Consider the following 20,528-nt stretch of genomic DNA (forward strand, 5'->3'; position numbering starts at 1 on the left):
TTCGATGAGTGTGTTTCGCAATCCTTTTTGAATCGTTCGACGACATCGTTTCGCACTCGAGATTACGGACAACTCGAGTTGTACAACGTATACACGACGTAACACGTCCGTTGACAGACGAAGAGTAGCTACGCGAAACGCTTATCTGATAAAGCGCGGACTTCGTATCGACCGTTCGGGAATTTTTTAAACATAGAGCACGTCACGAATTTAGCCTGGCATGTGCATGTACGTAGAACGCTTTACCTTTTTTCTTTACCTGTCTACTAAGAGACAAACACGCTTCAGCGCTTGCTCGTAGCGTAGCGAAGAGTAGCTAGTGAACCATAGACTAGTCTAACGATGTAAATATATAACATACAAATATATATTTACGTATATATAATTGTACGTGTATCTGTGTCTGTGCTGTATGACAAAAGTACATGAAATTGTAACAGTCTAATGGGATCTTTGGTGGTGATGGTCTTGTAAGACGTCGAGTATGTTTGTAACGATATAACGAGAAGTAACGACTAAAGTTTGATTGCTTTTGAGTAATTACTAACGATGCCGTATCTTTTGGTCTCGTCGTAGAGCGACTTCGCTGTTGTCGGATTTAACGAGATTGCTTTTGAAAATCGTATAAATACGGAGAAATCAAATTCCGCTGCTGACAAAACGGATATCGAACGTTCGATTGACAAGCCCGGCAATGGCGAAGTCGTGAGAACAAGTTGACTAGTAATGTTTGGTAGTTTCGACGTACTTTGTGAGTATACATACGTGTGTTGTCATGGGCCATTGGAATTTCCTTGGAGTAAAATGGAAAAAGCGAAGCTGTTTCCAGGCGATGCTTCCGAGAAGTCCGGTGGCCCGTTGACGGCAACCTCGAAATCACCGGTGCACATGTGCTGTGTCTGTTTAACAAAAAAAAAAAAAAAAAAAAGGAAGTACGAAAGTACGTTGCGGATATATCTCAGTGGCACCTTTACAACCTCGGGCACATTGTATCGTACAAAACAGATACAAGCAACCGCGTCGAATGCGTGACTCTTGCGTGTGCTTTTCACCGCTTTCTTGTATACAGAGACTAACGATGATAACGTTATTCGATCGTCGTTGTTCCTTATAACACGTGACATAACGTGAATCACATGCCGTCGAGCAATGCCGAGTATTTAACAATTTGTGTAGGTGCGCGTGTGTGCGTGCGTGTGTGCCGTCGGCAGCTTGTAAGTCCGCGAAAGGTCGCGGACGTCTAATCGAATCGCTCGCTTGTTTGAAAAACATGGAACGATGCACGGGAAACGCATCGTAGCAAAAAGCACGCTCGAATCGAGAGAGAAAGCATTTCGTGAGATCGAAAGAAATACTGTTTGCCAGGGATTCGGGATTCGGGGAAATCGTGTTTAGAAAGGGACACGCGCGTGTCAGATCACACACACACACATTGGACTCGTGAGCGAGAACACAGAAAGATGATAATATCGGGAGAGAAAAAGTGACAAAGAGACGATCTCGCTCCAAAGGAAGACGAATACCTTCGGAGAGCGGCGTCTACTTGTAAGGCTAAGTAATCCTTTCTTTACTTAACCTTGCAACCCTCGATTTTCCAGTACCGTTTAAAGGGCCGCCACGCTACAACCCGAAACGACGGTCGGTGGCCTTCGGCGGCACGTCGACGATGACCACGAGCTGCTCGGCCAGTAACTTGGGCACCCTGACCAGGATACCTTCCGCGGAACAACAGCACGGATCTGGTGGAAGTTTGACCGGTTCCGGAGGAGGTAGCCTCACCAGAACGATCTCAGTGGAGCAGTACACGGCGAGCGTCAACGCGGTCACGAGAGTACCGTCCGCCGAGCAATACGCGACCGGCAACCTGACCAGAGTACCGTCCACGGAACAACAGTATCCATCCACCGGCACCCTGAACAGAGTACCGTCCTCGGAACAATATGCCAGCCCTATCGCGACCGCGACCGGTACCACCACCGTAACCAGGATGTCTTCCGGAGAGCAATACTCCGCGACCGCCGGTACGCTCACCAGAGTACCGTCCACAGAGCAATATCCAACCGGTACGCTCACCAGAGTACCGTCCGCCGAGCAGTACGCGAACAGTATCGCGAGGACGGCGGACACCCATCACGCCGCCCTCGCCAGAGTACCGTCCATCGAAGCAACCAGAAACGAGCTACAGAGAATACCGTCCGAGCAGCACGTTGCCGCTAGATCCGCCGAGCAGAACGGTCATCGGATTACCTCGGACTACCAGAGCCCCAATTCGCTGAGGGATCCTAACGCGAGGTAAGCATAAACTGTCTTTGCGATCTCTCTTGCGAACTCGGCTGCTCTCGAAATCGGGATTTCCTTGTTACTCCTCTTGTCCCTTCTTATCATCCGTGCTGTTCACTCAAATCTCCAACATCTCTTCTCTTTGATTAATCCGACCGATCAAGGTCGAGATTTCTTGCCGCGTTCTTTACGAAGCCAGGGCGTCTGCTCTTATCTTTGATTCGATATCGATATAACTTCACACGTGTTTCCAACAGGCTGTTTTCCGATACTAACCTTCGCAACGAATTCAATCGATTGTACGCTGTTCGGGTGGCGGGAAACCCGCGTGTTCATCCGCGCGTTCGGGAATTAACCGATCGCGCGTTAAAGCAAAGACAATTTACGCTAATCTCGTGAGATTTAATCGAACATAAGGTCGAACGTAGTTACGTTCGACTCCTATACGAGTTCCGCCTCCATTTCAAGATTACCAGCCACCGCGGAGAACTATCAGAACGTAAGAATGGAGGGACTGACGAGGCTGCAAGAACACCGGCTCGAGCTTCAACACCGTCTTGACATGCACAGAACGATGGAGATGCCGCCGTCGCCGTCACCGAGCAGCAGGAGTCTAGCTCCTTTCAGCTCGGCTAGCTCGAGCCTCTCCGAAGGCAGCAATCAACCGTCCGGCGAAGATTCCGCCAGCATCGTCACAGGTATACACACACAGGTTTATTTTCCTCGACTTTTGCCTCTCTCGGTCGCGACCAGAGCGACGAGAATGCGGTTCTACGGAAGCTCGCGTGCTCGCAACCTTCATCGTTCAAGAGATTTCGTGAGATGTAGCCTCCGTATATGCGTTTGGGACACGACACGTGATCCCCTGATGCGACACGGAGAGAAAGGTACAGAGAGAAAGAGAGGGAGAGAGAAAAAAGAGAAAGCGAGAAACACGATCAAGTGTATTTGTATATTTGGCGTGACTCGAACGTCGAACCATCACCATCAGAAATGGTACGCGATGCCAGACAGGCTAACTTTGCCGAGTCTGTTCCACGCGGTGCTATGACGTTTCTCGAGACGATGACGAAACAACACGCGAGATACGACTATCTGTGTCTCGATGGATGTAACATCGGCGATCTAGACATTCCACGCCACGAAACTCTCTCTACGTACACGTATTTACTAGTTAGGAAATTTCAAAAGAGCGGATATACCGTTTTAGCGTTAAGCTGGCGCTTTCTACTTTCCGTTAACAAATCTAGCGTTGCATGACGTTCAAGCCGGTCTAAGAATCCGATCGAGCCAATGGAACGATGAAAAGCTCAAACGACCATGCTTGTTTTCGTAAATTTTTTAGACAAGAGTCTCGGCGATACAGCCTCCGACGTGATTAGCGACAGTTCCGGGGTCGGAACCTCACAGTCGGACACTACCAATTCCCTCTCGATCCCAGGTACCACGGTCGTTTGCGTCGAGAGCTACAACAGCGGAATTCTAGGCCATCTGAATATCAATCAGGGAGATATCTTGGAAGGTACAGACTATAATTATCTTCTCTATCGCTCTTTATTTATTTGATCAAGGCTCGCGTTTATCGCGTTTCCGATAACGGAACGAACGCTGTTCGTTGATTTTTATTTCGTAAGTATGCACATTTTTTGTTTACGAGTTTGTGGACTTTGGTAGATTCGTATTTCTTTTTTTCGTTATAATAGTTGATTGTGGGATTACTTTCGACACGGCGACTGATTCTACGAATCTAGATTAAGCGAATTTTAATTTTCATAATTTAGTTATAGTCGTTTGTAAATGATGTGCCGTACTCTACATACGTTTTGTAATATGACGTTACGTTTTATATGTTTCTCTTATAAGCTGGGAAAAAGTAAAATTGCCCGAACAACAGTCGCATGGTGGTGGAAATGTCCTGGACCTTTGTTAATTGTTTCTTCTCAAATATCTCATCGATGGTGCATTCAAATGAAATACACCGATTCATCGAATAATCAACCAGTTATATATCTTTCCTGATATTCTTGCAAGGGAGATATAACACGCTAAAATTTCAAGCTAATCTCGTCGAAACCAAATATCTTTATTACTTAGTTGATAATTTCTAAAATTAGAAGGTTAAAATACGCCAGGTAGTGAGTTGTATTTTTTATTTCTTTATTTTTAACAGTCACCGGAGCGACCGACTGTGGTCTTCTCGAAGGAGTGCTTCGGGGACAGGGCACGGGTCTGTTTCCGGCGCACTGCGTACAAGAAGTCAGGCTCCGTCACACGAACATTCCACTGGGTCCTCAGCCTGCCAGGGATGGCCGGAACAGAGTATTGGGCCGTAGAGAATCTCAACATAAGTATTTCGCTACTGCTCCTAGACTGAAGAAACCGTGAGTCACTTACGTATATTACTTTATATTACATCTTACATTATCATCTTACATTATCATGCATCCTACACAGACGTATAATAATAACAGTTAGATCGGACATTTTTACAAGCTAGAGAGGCGTCCGTTAGAGCGAATATCTTCGAATATCCTCGAGCCTGTCGTAGCCTTGAGTGCTAACGGAAACGACGCTGGTTTAATCCACCGAGTAACCGTTATTCAATTCGTTGATCTTCAGAGTTACGTCTGAACCTCGTACCGTGGTACTGCATCGCTCGAGAAAAGGTTTCGGCTTCGTATTACGGGGCGCCAAGGCAACCTCGCCTCTAATGGAACTGACGCCGTCGGCCAGGTATCCCGCCTTGCAGTACTTGGACGACGTCGATCAAGGAGGAGTGGCCGACCTAGCTGGCCTCCGAAAAGGAGATTACCTTATCCAAGTAAGTAACAAGTAGCGAAGCAGTTCGAATCGCTTCGTACTGTATACGAAAAATTCGAATTTTACCTACCTGAAACGTCATTTGAAACTTGGAACCATAGAAAGCTTCGAATGAATATTGGAACAACCGTTGCTAATCGCAGCTTCGTTTTTATTTTCTAACTTTGGTTTATCAATTTGATCAACTTCTATTCTATCGATGCCTGATGCTTTTTCGTAGATCAACGGTGAAGATGTGACAACGGCGTCGCACGAACACGTAGTCGACCTGATTCGAAAATCCGGGGAACTGGTCAGAATGACGGTGGTTTCCCCGATGATCAGCCTTCCGAATTCGCAATCGGCAGCCCTTTTGCCAACTAGTCAACCTATTCAGAGACAGTACGCAACCCTTCCGCGTAAAGGTAACAACAACGTGGTGATTGGCGGTACGCTTGGCAGATCACCGGCTCCCATGCCACCCCGAAGAGACCCGAAAACCACTCTGAGCGTTGGTCGCGCTCGAGCAAGATCGATGGTCGCGGGATTAGGTAAACTTTTGATGATAAAAGTAAAAAATGCAGTAATGTCGGCTTGAATTCCAATAGAAATGAATTGTTTCGCCTAAATTACGATGACTTAGTCCTATCCGCTCTCCGCTACTGTTCTCAACAATTTCGTTTATGTATATAAATATGTGTATAATCGCCGCTCGACATTAGTTTCTTCTGCTATATATGTAATTACCAAGTATACTGTACAAATTTACTATGTTTTCTCGTGATATGCAGAAGGTGGTGGTGAGAGAGACGATCGCGACGAAATAACATCGACGGGAGCCAAATCGAGTAGCGCGGAATCGATCCATCTTCCTCAACAACCATCGACCGGGCCCAATACCGGACAGAACACACCGGTGCAGCCGCGAACGGCCAGTATTCGATCGAGACCTACCTCCAGTAGGATCACTGCCGCGGAACTGGAGGTACGTATGAAAAATCACGAAGCATATACCGTTGCTCGATCACGAACGATGCGCTTCTTGTTCTCCTCGAATGGCACTGCACGAACGAACTGAGGCTTCAGCTTTGTCCTTCCTTTCTTCCAGGAACTATTTCAGCGGCAGCAAGGTAGTACCAGTGGTCAGTACAGCTCGTCCATGATGAGCTCTCACTTTCAAACTGGTCAAGCTACCAAGTCGCATCCTTCCTCACCTGCTAAGACCGGCAGGGTATACGCGAGCGTAGCGGAAATGAAACGCAAAGGCAAAGTAAGGATACTTTCCCTCGAAAGTTAATCGTATATACTCTTTTCGATCTGCCTCTGTAGTGGGTCGTTTTATTATACTCTGTCGCGTGATACTTTGCTCGATGGTTACGAACGTGATAGAGTTTGCGGTGTTTGACAGCTGTAGAAACTAAGCAAACCGCTAAACTGTCTATTCTAAGGATTCTATCTGGCAAATATAAAGGAGAGTCGTTTCGACAGCGAGTTAACTTGTTTCTTTTTTTAGATCATTAATCAATTAAACGGTAAACGTGTTTGCCTTCGGTAAAACTGATTTTACATTTTAGTGCATTTATAGAAATTTATATTTTTATAAAGATAATTAGAAAAATGAAACTTGGATGAGAAATTGTTTAGCGTATTAAGTATTATATATCCCGGAAATGGTTAACGATTCGACTGTAAAATTTCTGACCAGAGGAATCCCTAGAAGCGGCAAGCTTTGTTTAACTCCGATCGACTTAATTTCCCGTAACTTGGATAAATTGTTTGCCGTTACAGTAGATCCGTGTTGTTGGTGACCCGTTGGTGACCCGAGTATTTCTGGTCATTTAATTAGTCGCTGTGCCTCCCCACTCTTTGTTTAACCATTATCGATATTCTGGTTCTCGGCGAGAGTATTGAAAGTATTTTTCAGAGTGGCTAGTGCTCCTCGATGCATGCTACCCAGGTGGTGATGGTGGCTGTTTTTACGCATGTGTGTTATAGTTTTCTCGCAAGCCAGCACGAGTGTACAGCAAGGGGCGCTCCTGGTACGAGAGAGACAACGAGGACGACTTATATTACTGATCGAAAATACTTTGTTTCTAGCGCGTCCGTGACTTGCATGATTCCAGGTGACTAAGCCATTTGCTAATGAAAATCCGATGCTCGAAAGGGTATCGGATATCACTTTCAGCTTTATGAACACGCCTCGCAGAACTAACGATGTATATCCATGAAACGAACATTTTAATTACTTTGCTTACACTTTTTGCATGATCGTGCATTCTTCCCCCGTGTGCCATACATAATCGGCCGTTACACGTTTAAATAACATCCAACTTTCTCAGAATTGCGAACCATCTTAAATTCTCGCGAGTCGCCAAATAATCTCAAAGTCACTCGTCATCTCAAAATGTATAAATCTTATTAAACAAGGAGAAAATGGAACTTGATAAATTTGTAAATATAAGTAGATGCAAATTAAGACGATAATGGTATTAACCAACTAATGAGCACATGTACGTGACCGTAACCGATTATTTTGTAGCTACTGATCTTTGTAAATTGAAACTATGGTATCTTATACCAAAATATGTATATAAAATGTGTATTATACACCTATTTTCATTATTAGTTATTATTAGTTGCTTCTTAAACACTTGATTTTGAAGACAGAGATTTAATCATTCTCGTTAATAGAGGAGAAAAATTTGCGCGTTAAGGGAATATAAATTGCTTTTTATCGGTGCTTCTCCAAGTTCGTATAATTCTCGGATATTGCGTTACTTGTGACAGTAGTACGAGCTATGTATGTGCGACCAGCTATTGTTTTTTGTGAACGCTATCCCCTCGAAATCGCCGGATCGTGGGTCCCAATAGGATTTTGTCGGTTTGTTCACAGCTGAACTCAAGAGTGCGATTCTTCGGTGGATTGGGCGGTGGTTCCGATCTTCACCGAGACTTTCACAGTACACCGGACTTAAACGTGCAGGTTCAGTCGTCTATTTTGGCTCCGAAAGGGCATAGAAGCCAGGAAGACGTAAACGCGTTGAATGGCAGAAACGGGCTTCCACCACCGAACCATCCGCCACCTCCACCACCGGTCGGTCAAGTCGTCAAAGTGAACGTGGGCGCGAACGTGCCGGACGTAGTCACACCGGCTTCTGTGTACGATAATATGGCTCATATACAGCAAGTCAAAGGTACCGTATATCGTCAGGATATTTCAACGCGTTACGGTTCAGTCACGTGTAATTTCGTGATAAATTTCACGGTGGCTGCTTGTCAGCTCCTATTGTGCTGGAAGCTGGAAAGAAAGGCGAGTGGAATAGATATAAATCCGATTATACCCATTTCGATCGTACACGCGTTTCTTACCATTTTCTTTTACTCGTCGTACCCTTACGCCTGGTATTAGTTTTAAAATTCTTTTCGATATAGTTTTTCGAATATGAAGCGAAAGATCGACCTGGTTAGAAACTTCCCTACGCTATTTACATAGCGTTTGAAACTTTACAAACATACGGAGAAATATGAATTTGCATAAAACTGTACGATACTATGATCGGTCGAAATGGTCACATCTGCCAATCGTGTCGTTTAATGAACGAATCGAGCAGAATGTTCCTCTCGCTGCTGTATCATTCCGCTAGTCTCTTTCCAACACCGCGTTGTAGAAATTATTCCCACACAAGATAACTATATTCTTCCTGTTCTATGCAGAACTGGCAGCCGCGACAGCAGACGGAGGTTATGGCGTGATGTCGAGCTTCCGACCATCGAATAGCGCCAAGTTATACGCCTCACCGGAAGATATGAAGACGGTAGGATATCGTTCTCGCAGCCTACCAACTCATACGACCCGTTGTCACGTGAGGAAATCGCACAGTCTGCGCACCACCAACAACACGACCTTCAAGCCGTTAAACAACCAACAAAACGTGAACAACACCGTCAGCAACAACAACCAGGTGAACAACAATCAGTCGGCCAACAACCAGTACGCGCAACCTCTGAAGACCAACAGAAGTCACAGTACGGCTGGTGTCAGGGAAAGAAAGAAGAAGGCCATCGGTACCAGTTCCTCGATCACGAATCTCTCGTCAGTGGCGAACAACAATGCTGGAAATACGGTGACTAACACAGCTCCGCCGATCCCAGAACCGGATTACAGCCTGTCGGAATCGGACAACGACGAGGGAGAGGAAGAGACGGACGATGATGGAGAATCAGAGATCGCGAAGGAACTCGAGAAAGCGGCTGCAAGGGAGAAATTGGAATCCACTCGAGAAACATCGGGCAACTCGAACACCTCGGGTTCGAGTTCATCCGGTAGCAGTTCGTTACCACATTCGTTCAGCGTTGAAGAAATTCAGAAGGTCAGAACGCAATTGAAGTCTTCGAAGAGTCACCCGAACGACTTTTTGTTGCAACAAACTCAGCAATCCCTCGTCGAGGACGGCGATAACAGCTCGAGTGGTGTGAGTTCCGACCAAGACGTGCCAGTGGGTCCACCAACAGGTTTCGATGACACGACCGTTAGAAATCTTGCCAACGAAGCCGCGCAACATCCGACCACGGTGCTCTCCGTCACCAACGTAGAAAAGGAGACGAATCCGAAAAGAACGAGCTACGGTGGTAGCGGACTACTGACGCGACACGCGGTTAGCCTAGCCCAGTTGCCACCACCGATCGAAGCGGATGCCGAGGAACAAAGCAACGATCTGTTCGTTCCACCACCGCCTGAGTTCAACGCTGGACCTTCCGCGGGCAGCGGCGACGAACTGGTATTCGCTCCTCCGCCTCAATTCTGCGACAACAAGCAGCAACCGCAACAACAACAGCAACAGAATCGCGTGAAGATCATCGGAGCGATACCGAAGGTTACCAACAATCAAGTAAAAGCTTCCGGTGGGCGGTTGCATAACCAGTGAGAAAGAATCGTTGCGAAGGATCGCCGATGAACGGACGGTTCGAGTCGCGTGATCACGGGTCACGATTTACCAGAGTCAATTTAATCTTTCCCTATTAACCTTTCTCCTCCCGAGATAATTATGTACGCACACAGTGTTGCGCGTGATCCCTAAATATCACCTGTTCCGTCACTGGACCGACGATCGAACGCATACTCGTTCGACCATTGGGAAAAACATACGATGCGATTGGCTGCAATAAAATTTTTCATCGATAACGTTCCCCGCGCCGGAGGAGTTTTGTAAGGAACGAACGCGCGCGTCTTCTCTATCGCTAAAGTATCCGTACTTGAATAGAGCGCCGTTTAGGTCGCTCCGTCAAAAGGGTCTGTAGTAGTGAACAAGGTATTCAGTGAATTTTTACCGTAAAACCTAGAATATGTATGAGTCGTACGAACCGCAGATACGTTAGACTTAAAGAAAGAAACGTGCGCGCGATGCTTTCTACACACAAAGCGGTGTGACGCAACGTTCGTGAATGTCAAAATTCCATAGCCGTCTCGTGGAATGGCCTAAAGAGGTGAACGAGAAAAAAAAAGGAAGGATCTATAAATCGTACTGTAGCTCGTAATTAGAGAGAAGAGAGAAATGAGCGAGCAAGGGAAAAAGAAAAGAATAAAGAAAGAATAATTCTATACGATGCACGCTCGTGTGTGTGTATTATGTATGTGTGCGTGTAAGAAACGTAGAGAACGAATGCGTAGCGTATATCGGTTTGTTTTTCATATTTCTATCGAAGTACGACGCGTGTTTAATACTTTTACATGTAACAACTTCTATCTGTAAACGTCATCAACTTCTCCCATTCCACCGCGAAACAAGCAGAAAAGAACGAAGGCACTTTCGAGGAAGAACGCATCGAAACGTAAAACCGTGCTAAGATACGAATCGGTGCTGCTAATCGTAATTCGTTTGATATCTTTTTAGTATTGGAGTGGCGCGAATTCGATGCGGAAAAGAAAGAATCGAAGGTGCCGAATCAATGGATTAGCTAGTAAAGCGCGCGCGCGGTTGAGTTCGATTCCGTTTCTCTCGTGTTTAGACACTGCTCAAGAGCCTAATTACAAAGTTCTACTCACAAAGTCATTAGAGATTGTTTCTAGTTTGTAATAACGAGTAATAGCGTTACGACGAGTATGAATTTATCTCTAAGCTCGTAATCGCGTTAATAGAGGCGCACTGTACTACGTTAACGCACCAACATTATTCAGCTTGTAAGATAGATCGTATTCCTTCCATTTGAATCAGGCTCCTGAGAGCCGCGAGGTGTTAGCATAACTTTGACGATCTTTCCCTCATCGAAAATGATGTTTGTTCGCTAAAAAAAAATGCACGGTTATGTCTGGTCCCTCATCGAAGTGTTTCACGTCGAAGATAATCAAAAGTCGATCCTTTTCTTGTAATGGAATAACCCTCGTTGATTTATCCTTTGTATATAGTATATAATTGATCGGCAGTGGAGAAATAAAGGAGAAAGATCTCGCGACTCTCGGCGACACTGCTACATACTGTATATATATACCGAACAACATTGCTACGTATTGAATATCTATAACGATGGAACGATTATTATCATCACTTTTATGATCACACCGCGATAGATTTAAGCGATATCCATGAAAGCAACGTCCTTCCTAATTATTGTTTCTATGCCTTTTCAAGTTAAATCATATTCATATACAAAACAGTGAAGTATGATGTTAAGTCAAGTGCATGCTTGTTGAAGCATGAATGAAACAGTTTTCGAGTCGAAGGAAATCATATTAAAGATAAGTATTAAATGTTCCTTAAATATTTTATTGTTTGTTTCCGATCGGTAAAAAAGAACGAAAGATCACTGATGCGTGTATATCGTTTCAAAAACTTGATCGACTGGTTGATTCGGGTCAGTAAAGCAATATTGTATGCATTACAACGGCTCGTGTAATAATAAACCGTTTCAAGAATAGAATTTTATCTTTGTTTGCGGTCTTGAACAAACGGTATTGTCGATTACGCTAATTTCCTCGTATACGTGCTCGCGCAAACTTTGTTAAAAAAAACAAATACATAAAGGTTGAAAGATATACGAAATGAAGAAGGTATATCTTATACGTTGGATTATTCTTTTTAAAGATCACGCAGTTTTTAACCATTATTCGCTTAAAAGAATATAATTCCGTTGAAGGCTCGCCGACATACTCTCCTTGAAGTTATCAAAAAGTTCAAGGTCACGGCCGCTCGAAGTTACTCGATGGTTCAAGGTCACTCCAAGGACATTTCAACGTTCCTGTATGATATTTTCAAAGTTAAAGATCTAAGATTGTTTCAAAGTAAAGCTATATTGATCTTAAAGCTCCTTTAAAAATGAAAAAAAGGAAGAGAATATCGAATTTCAGCGAAGTTATGTTTTTAGAAACTAAATAGTTCACGAACCGAAGAAATTTTTGCGATGACCCATTTACGACATTCCTGCCAAAATTAATTATAATAGTGTGTAATATATCGAAATTTACGAAAAAGAGTTGACATTACACCCATTTTTGGACAAATGACCCTTATACACTGTCCGTAATATTGTACTTTCGAATCTATCTGTTCTCGTTCATTATCGAACATTATCGCATTATCGAACTGTTTCAATAGTATGATAACACTTTAAAATGCTTCAAGCTCGCGCGAGATTATTCGAAAGATAGATCACCTGATTATCCGTGTCCTTAGAATTTGTTACTAAACGGCTTTTACCTCGCTTTACGAGGCGGTAGGAAGTTTTGTAGCTTATTCCAAAAAAAAAAATCACGCGTAGAAGTATATATGTATAATTATTTCTTCCTAAATGAAGACAGTACACGCTCGCCATTAACGGTGACGAAATATAGACACTTTAAAAAATATTGAAGGGAACTAAATAAATTTATAAAGCGACAACCTGGATAGCTAAATAAACGTTTGTTATCCAGATACAACGAATATATTGCAACAATTTCAATTTATTTATCAACGATAATAAATCTGAAAATTTAAGCATTCGATATAATCACCATCGACACATAATGTTTCCGTGGATCTTGCCGATGAAGCATTATTGACATGCATAACTATACATAACCAGATGCATGTATTTACAAAACAAAAATTGCGTTAGTGTCAGATTAGACGTGAAAAACGCAACACGAATTGAATTTTAAAAGCTTTCTGTTGAACCTTTGTTGCATACATCTATTTTATTCGTTCATCCATACTTGATACATTTCTCTTTAATCTTAATTATCATCCTGCGAATACTATTAGTACTTTTTGCACTATAATTACTGTATTACGAGTTGCAAGATACGTGCAATTTTCCGATGATAAATAATAATCGATCATGTTCAAATAACGACAGCATACTTTAATGAACCTCACATTTATCTGTCTCACCGTTACTTTAATAATTTTGTTTCCGCTTTGTCAATTAATTTAAAGCTATTGAAAACTCGAACAGAAAGAAACAAAGTGAATTATAAAATACAGCGCTATCTATCACGATCCATGGCAACAATCACATACACAATTTGAAATTGATCGAGGCCTATCGAAACATAAACAACATGGCGAATAAAAGAAATATAACGTTACATGTAAAATATGTCTCATTTAATAAATTAATATTTTAACTATGCGCCATCATAACATTTTTATACATTGCTAGGCAATTAGCCTTCTCGACTATAACGCTAAAAACTTTGGCCTCAAAAAATGTCGATTGATAAGGTAGGTTATACATTTACAAATTTCTTAAGAAAACTATGCAATATCCTTGCTTACTTGTTATTTAAGATTTAAATTATAACAAAGAACATTTACAAACGTTATTTAAGAAGATGCTTATCCATTTAAACTATTTAACAATATATCAACATTTATTTGAACCATGCATATGGCTTATTCGTCAAATGTTTTGATACAGGTTCTTTATCAATTGTATCAACCCCATGGTACTGGTACTGTTTTCATTTCATGGCGCCCTGGTAATAGTACTCATCTAGCAACTACTGGTTATGATTCCTCAGTTGCTATTTTTGATAGACAAGGTGAATTACAAGAACGTATTCAAATTGCTGGTTTATGTACTGGTTTTGGATGGGATTCTGATGGAGATCTATTAGCTATTATATCACAAAGTTCTTCTACTATCACGTTATGGGATGCAACAACTGGAAAAAAGACACAAATAGATGCTGGTGTAAGAGATGGATTAACATGTATGATATGGGCAAAAAGAGCTTGTTTATTAGCAGTAGGAACACAAAAAGGAAATTTAGTACTTTATGACCATATAAATGCCAAGTATGATATATCATAGTATTTTTACAGAAAATACTTTTACATATTGTTATATTATATAATCCTACATTAAATCATAAATTAATATATAGACGAATACCAATTTTGGGAAAGCACAAAAAAAGGATAACTTGTGGCGCTTGGTCTTATGAGGGACTTCTTGCGTTAGTCAGTGAAGATAAGATTTTAACTATCAGTACAAGTGATGGGGATACAAGGCGCGAAATACCTCTTCAAGGTGATGCATCTGATATTCAGTTTAATGAGATGAAAATGGATCACAGAGTTGGGGGTGAAAATACAGTATGATTTCTTTATAAAGCAGTGATATATAAAATACATGTGTGTTTGTATATCTAAAGTATTAATTTTCTCATTACTTGCCAGGTATCTCTTATTATTAGCAAAACCACTTTATTTCTATACAATATTTTGGATCCAGAGAATCCTATTGAATTAGCTTTTCAAAAACGCTATGGACCTATTGTTACTTATAAATGGTAAAAAGGTTTAGATCATTAAAAAATTACTTAAATTTAATCACTTTTGTTTTCACTATATGTCCTACTTTAGGTATGGAGATGGATATATTTTAGTTGGTTTTCAAACTGGATATTTTACTGCAATATCTACGCATATTAAAGAAGTTGGCCAAGAATTATTTCAAGTTAAGAATCATAAAGATTCCTTGACTGACTTGGCCATAAGTCAAACAATAGGAAAAATCGCTACATGTGGGGATAATGCCATAAAAATACATAGCTTGCAAAATTTAGAAGAAACTGAAAAATTAATTACAGTAAGCGGTGAAACTGGAATTAATACAGTAGAATGGTCAATGGATGGTACAATGATAGCAACTGTGACTCACAGTGGCAATGTTTTAGTCTATTTAATACAAATTCCTAAATTATCTAGCGTTTGTGGAAATAGGATTGCACTCCTTACCAGTTTAACAGAAGTTACAATCCATCTGTATACGCTAGATAAAGTAAATCTAAATACATGGCATAAAATCAAAACTGCATAAAACTGCACGTAAATATATAAAATTAATTTTTAGGAGAAACCAGAACCAATAATAATTAATACTATAATAGAACCGTCGGTATTAACAATAGGTCCAATGCATGCAGCAGTAGGGTTGAATAACAGAGCATTGTTCTGGGATATATCCGGAAGGGATTACAATACTACAGTACATTTTGAAAGAGATTATTTAGCAACAATAGATAGTATAAGATTGAATGAAACTTATGCATCTGTTTTATTTGATGGCAAATTACAGTTGCACTCGGTAACAAGTATATTAAAACACATATAAATTTATGTTACATTAGTGTATTAGTAAATCAACTATGTGTTAACTTATTATCCTTGTAGATTAAAATGGATCAAACACTATCGAAAGAAGGGAAGGATACAAAAATGTTTCCAGGCTTAGGTGTTTCAGATTTTAAAATAACGTGCCATGCTCTTAGTAGCAACTTCTTAATCTATGGCAGTGATGTAAGTTATTTCTATAAATGTATGGAATTCTAAGTAAATACTGAAAGAACTAACTTACATTTATGATATATTTAGATGGGCCACATAATCTATTTTAGTTTAGAAGTCTTTAATCAATGTACTGAACATATACACAATAATGGCATAAAGGAAATCTATTTAGATACAAATGGAACACAATTATGTTTTATAGATAACAAGTTCGACGCTTATATGTATAATCCTGTGCAAGAAACTGTTTTACAAATTCCTGATTGTCTAGGTTGCATTGAAGGTGTAATTTGGGATCAAAATATTTTGGAACGTAATATATTTATTGTTTACAATAAAACTCTCATTACTACATACATATTTGTAAAATACTTTATCGAAGGTAAGTTAAAACTTGAAAATTACACAATATATATAAAACAAATATATTACGTATATTTTGGAAACAGGTACAAAAATTATAAAGATAAATACAACAAAATTGCCATCTGAAACATTACCACTATTGATGTATTCTGGAGAATTGACATTAAGTTCAACAAGTAACAAATTAATGCAAATTACATTGTCTTCTCATGAAGATATAGGAAATATTGTGGAATATACAAAAATGAAAGAAATATTAGAAAATCAGATTCTTTGCAGGAGGTAAACGTCTTATTTATTTCTTTATTTGTTGACTATAGGATATTTATTCTATTAAATATTTCAGATATCAACAGGCATGGGAGACATGTGAGAGAATTAATGAGAAAGACTCATGGTTAAAATTAGGAGAAATTGCAATTGCAAATTTAAATATTGATTTTGGTATCTGCTATTGTTATTATTATTATTGTTGTTATTGTTATTATTATTATTACTATAAGAAACGTATAAATATATTATTTACAAATAATCATTTTTCATCACAGCAATTCGAATTTACCGCTACTTAGAAGATGCTGCGATGGTTTGGGCACTACAAACTATAGAAACCTTAGATGAATTGCCATTATTATGTGGACATGCTTGTATTTTACTTGGTAATTATAATGAGGCAGAACAATTTTTTTTACAATCATCTCAACCAGTACAAGCTTTGTATTTAAGAAGAGACCTAATGCAATGGGAACAAGCATTAAATTTAGCCCAAAAATTGAAAGCTGATGAAATTCCTTATATTGCTAGAGAATATGCTCAACAGTTGGAATTTACGTAAGAATACAACATTAAATGCGTAAATTATTTATGTGTTCGTATTTAAATTTTGAATTTTTTTCTAGGGGTAATTATCCAAAAGCGTTAACAAATTATGAACGTGGATTGGTAGATTCAAATAATATATCTAATACAACTACACATAATCCGCAACATCGAAATCTATGTCTTGCTGGAATTGCGAGAATGTCTATCAGATGTGGGGATAGTAGAAGGGGTGTAAACATAGCTATGGACAATGAAAGTTCAAGACAATTGCGAAAAGAATGTGCAGAAATATTAGAATCAATGAAGGTGTGTAAGTACTATAACCGTATAAATATGTTCTATAAGTATTACAATTGGGTTATTATTATAGCAATTTAATGAAGCTGCATTACTATATGAAAAAGCTGAATATTTTGATAAAGCTGCTTCTGCATATATAAAATTAAAAAATTGGCAGAAAGTGGGGCAACTCCTACCACAAATTTCATCTGCCAAACTTAATATACAATATGCTAAAGCCAAAGAAGCTGAAGGCAAATATGAAGAAGCAGCAAAGGCATATGAAACTGCAAAAGATCATGAAAACATAATTAGGATTAATTTGGAATATTTAAACAATCCTGGTAATATAATTAATATTAAAATATCTTATATCTAGTTTATTAGCTATTAAACTTCATCTAAAATGTACATACATATATGGCTTACTAATTGTAGCTCGAAGTGTTGAAGTAGTACAACAAACTAAAAGTATAGAAGGAGCTAAAATGGTCGCAAAATATTTTCAAAAAATGAATGATTATAATTCAGCAATTAAGTTCTTGATTTTATCAAATTGTCACGAAGAAGCATTCCAATTAGCTAATCAACACGGAAAAATGGAATTATATGGAGAAATCCTAATAAATACGATTGATGACAGCAATGCGCGAAAAGAAGATTTTAAAAGCCTTGCGATGCATTTTGAATCTCAGAAAAATAACTTTTTAGCTGGAAAATATTACTTCTATGCCAAGGAATATCAAAAAGCATTACGACATTTATTAAAAGCTGCACAATTAGTAACAAATGAAAATGAAGTCCTGTCATTAGCCATTGATACAGTTGCGTCTTCAAAAGATGACAAGTTAGCAAATCAGTTAATTGATTTTTTATTAGGTGGTGATGGATTACCAAAGGTATTGGTATCTGATTTAATAAAGATATCGGTATTGATACTTGATTGACTTGATGTTCAACTAATCATACTCATTACAGGATCCTAAATATCTATTCAGATTATATATGGCTAGAAAACAGTACAAAGAAGCTGCAAAGACAGCAATTATAATTGCTAATGAAGAACAAATTAATGGTATGTTTGTTGTATTTATATAACCAATGTTAAAAGAATTGTGTTAGTGATGATTTGTTCTACAGGAAATTATAGAAGCGCTCATGATGTTTTATTTGGCATGTATCAAGAATTAAAAAAGAATAAAATCAATATACCTTCAGAGATGCAAAACAATTTAAGACTTTTGCATTCATATATCCTTGTGAGACTTCATGTAAAAAAGAACGATCATTTACGTGGTGCTCGTATGTTAATAAGAGTAGCCAATAACATATCGAAATTTCCATCACGTTAGTAAAATATATATAAATATGTATAATTAAATATCGAAATAATACGAGTAATGTTTAGTGTACATATTCTTTTTCCTTTAGATATTGTTCCGATTTTGACCTCCACTGTAATAGAATGTCAAAGAGCTGGATTAAAATATGCTGCTTTTAATTATGCTGCTATGTTGATGCGTCCGGAATACAGAAGCCAAATTGATGCTAAGTATAGTAAAAAAATTGAGGCAATTGTAAGAAAGCCACCAAAATCAAAAGATAATGAAATTGAAGAGGAACCTTTAACTCCATGTCCATATTGCAAGAGCAAACTTACAGAGACAGAGATTACTTGCGACAAGTGCAAAAATACAATACCTTTTTGTATAGCTACAGTTAGTGTCTCTGAAGCATGCATTTATTCTGAAATTTAATACATATATTGTGTTTTAATAAGACAACATTTTTTAGGGCCGACATATCATTGAGGATGATTTCACGGTATGTCCACAATGTGATTTTCCTTGCATAAGAAGTGAATTCTTAAGGTATGTATGACATCTTATTTTAAAGATAATACATATAATTATTTGCTGTTATACTAGGATTATTGAATCTGAAAATACGTGTCCAATGTGCTCGGAAAAAGTAGATGTTAACATGGTTTCATCTACTCTCAACATCCGTTCCTATCTCGATTTTCAAGAAGGAAAATCACCAGTGAGAACTTAGACAGTTTTAGTTATAATTTAATAGGAGTTGAAAAAAATACAAATATTATTACTCCTATCAAACGGTGCCGTCCAATATGAGTACAACATAGACAAGTACAAGTAGCTTATATAAATTCATAGATTATTTATAAAATTTGTGCACAAATCAAATAATGACCATGCATGGAAGTATCAACAGTATGTAGATATTATTGTCAATAAACTAGTCTCCAAGCAATTGTAATTGATTCAGTTCCCCCACTATTATTCTATCCAGATTAAACAATTTACTATCATCAATATATACGTATATGTACATACACACATACGCACGCGTCACGTACACACACACAGAAAGGCACATATACATGTATAATATATATCTAAATTAAACAATTGCTTGTACGAATATTTTGTAAGCATTGATAAGATATAATGAGTAATAAAAGCGACATCTAACGGGTTTCCGTCAATTAAACTCCGACTTATCAAGATTCCTTCGCAGAAATAGAAAGAAACATGCACATACGAGAAAAATGACAACATGGCATGACTTTGAAAAATTAAACTCAATAATAACAATGAATGTCTTAATATCCTAATAAACTCTGTAAAGCATATGTTTATATCTTGATTACGTTAAGTTAATTGAAATAAAATACATTAAAAATAGGAATTTATAATGATCTTATTGTTATATTTATTTTGAAAAAAACTACCATTTTTATAAAACGCAATATAATATATAGAAAAAGTTGATCTATATTTCGAAAAAATTAAAAATGTTTTCATATTTTTATTAAAATAGGAGATGACTTTAATTCTGTATTTTATCATTTTTATTATTTATTCGTATATTTTTAATAAAAAGATATAATTTATTATGAGAATTTTTTATACTTAAAATTTAAAAAAGCAACATATTTGTACCAAATATGCAATTCAAATTTATATATATTGCGTTACAAATATTGTATCATTTTCAATCAAGTATATGCATCATCGGTAGTAGTATTAAAATGCTGAAGACTCCGTTTTTATCGAAATAGCAATAATAAATGATAAAATATATTTAAAGTTATAGGTATTTACAATGATATATCTTTTCTTAAATAACGAAATTATTATAAAATAAACGATAATTGTTAAAAATGTAGTTTTTAAGTTAGCAGAT

At 38.7% G+C, this 20,528-nt stretch overlaps 2 protein-coding genes across 6 annotated transcripts in view; both read left to right on the forward strand.

Moving 5' to 3' along the window:
- Positions 1-11,994, forward strand: part of Prosap (SH3 and multiple ankyrin repeat domains prosap) — a 180,535-nt gene extending 168,541 nt beyond the window's left edge. For 2 of the 5 annotated variants that reach the window (XM_069115374.1, XM_069115378.1), the window contains 10 exons: positions 1,599-2,292; positions 2,749-2,978; positions 3,626-3,802; positions 4,451-4,661; positions 4,900-5,101; positions 5,321-5,630; positions 5,871-6,064; positions 6,188-6,349; positions 7,973-8,273; positions 8,794-11,994. In XM_069115374.1, coding sequence (XP_068971475.1) covers positions 1,599-2,292; positions 2,749-2,978; positions 3,626-3,802; positions 4,451-4,661; positions 4,900-5,101; positions 5,321-5,630; positions 5,871-6,064; positions 6,188-6,349; positions 7,973-8,273; positions 8,794-10,004 — 3,692 coding nt within the window. In that variant the 3' untranslated portion in view covers positions 10,005-11,994. The remainder of the gene's footprint in view (positions 1-1,598; positions 2,293-2,748; positions 2,979-3,625; positions 3,803-4,450; positions 4,662-4,899; positions 5,102-5,320; positions 5,631-5,870; positions 6,065-6,187; positions 6,350-7,972; positions 8,274-8,793) is intronic. The other 3 variants (XM_069115376.1, XM_069115377.1, XM_069115375.1) reach the window with 2 other exon arrangements.
- Positions 11,995-12,515: 521 nt separating this feature from the next.
- Oseg6 (intraflagellar transport protein Oseg6) lies at positions 12,516-19,592 on the forward strand. Its single transcript, XM_069115379.1, has 19 exons — positions 12,516-13,778; positions 13,975-14,354; positions 14,444-14,654; positions 14,739-14,851; positions 14,925-15,342; positions 15,415-15,648; positions 15,735-15,860; positions 15,936-16,233; positions 16,301-16,499; positions 16,564-16,661; positions 16,766-17,048; positions 17,117-17,345; positions 17,410-17,662; positions 17,757-18,217; positions 18,297-18,393; positions 18,459-18,665; positions 18,750-19,036; positions 19,113-19,189; positions 19,247-19,592. The coding sequence occupies exons 1-19, from the start codon at positions 13,764-13,766 to the stop codon at positions 19,371-19,373; spliced, it is 4,113 nt and encodes a 1,370-aa protein (XP_068971480.1). The 5' UTR covers positions 12,516-13,763; the 3' UTR covers positions 19,374-19,592.
- The last annotated feature ends 936 nt before the right edge of the window (positions 19,593-20,528 follow it).

This window comes from Bombus flavifrons, chromosome 6 (genome assembly GCF_040668555.2).
Source record: "Bombus flavifrons isolate JBK064 chromosome 6, iyBomFlav1_principal, whole genome shotgun sequence".
In the NCBI taxonomy this organism is placed as follows: Eukaryota; Metazoa; Arthropoda; class Insecta; order Hymenoptera; family Apidae; genus Bombus; species Bombus flavifrons.

Coding starts and splice junctions, on each gene's coding strand:
- Oseg6 (XM_069115379.1), top strand. Junction 14,655..14,738: donor GAGTTGGGGGTGAAAATACA/GTATGATTTCTT, acceptor ATTACTTGCCAG/GTATCTCTTATTATTAGCAA. Junction 15,343..15,414: donor ATCTGTATACGCTAGATAAA/GTAAATCTAAAT, acceptor ATTAATTTTTAG/GAGAAACCAGAACCAATAAT.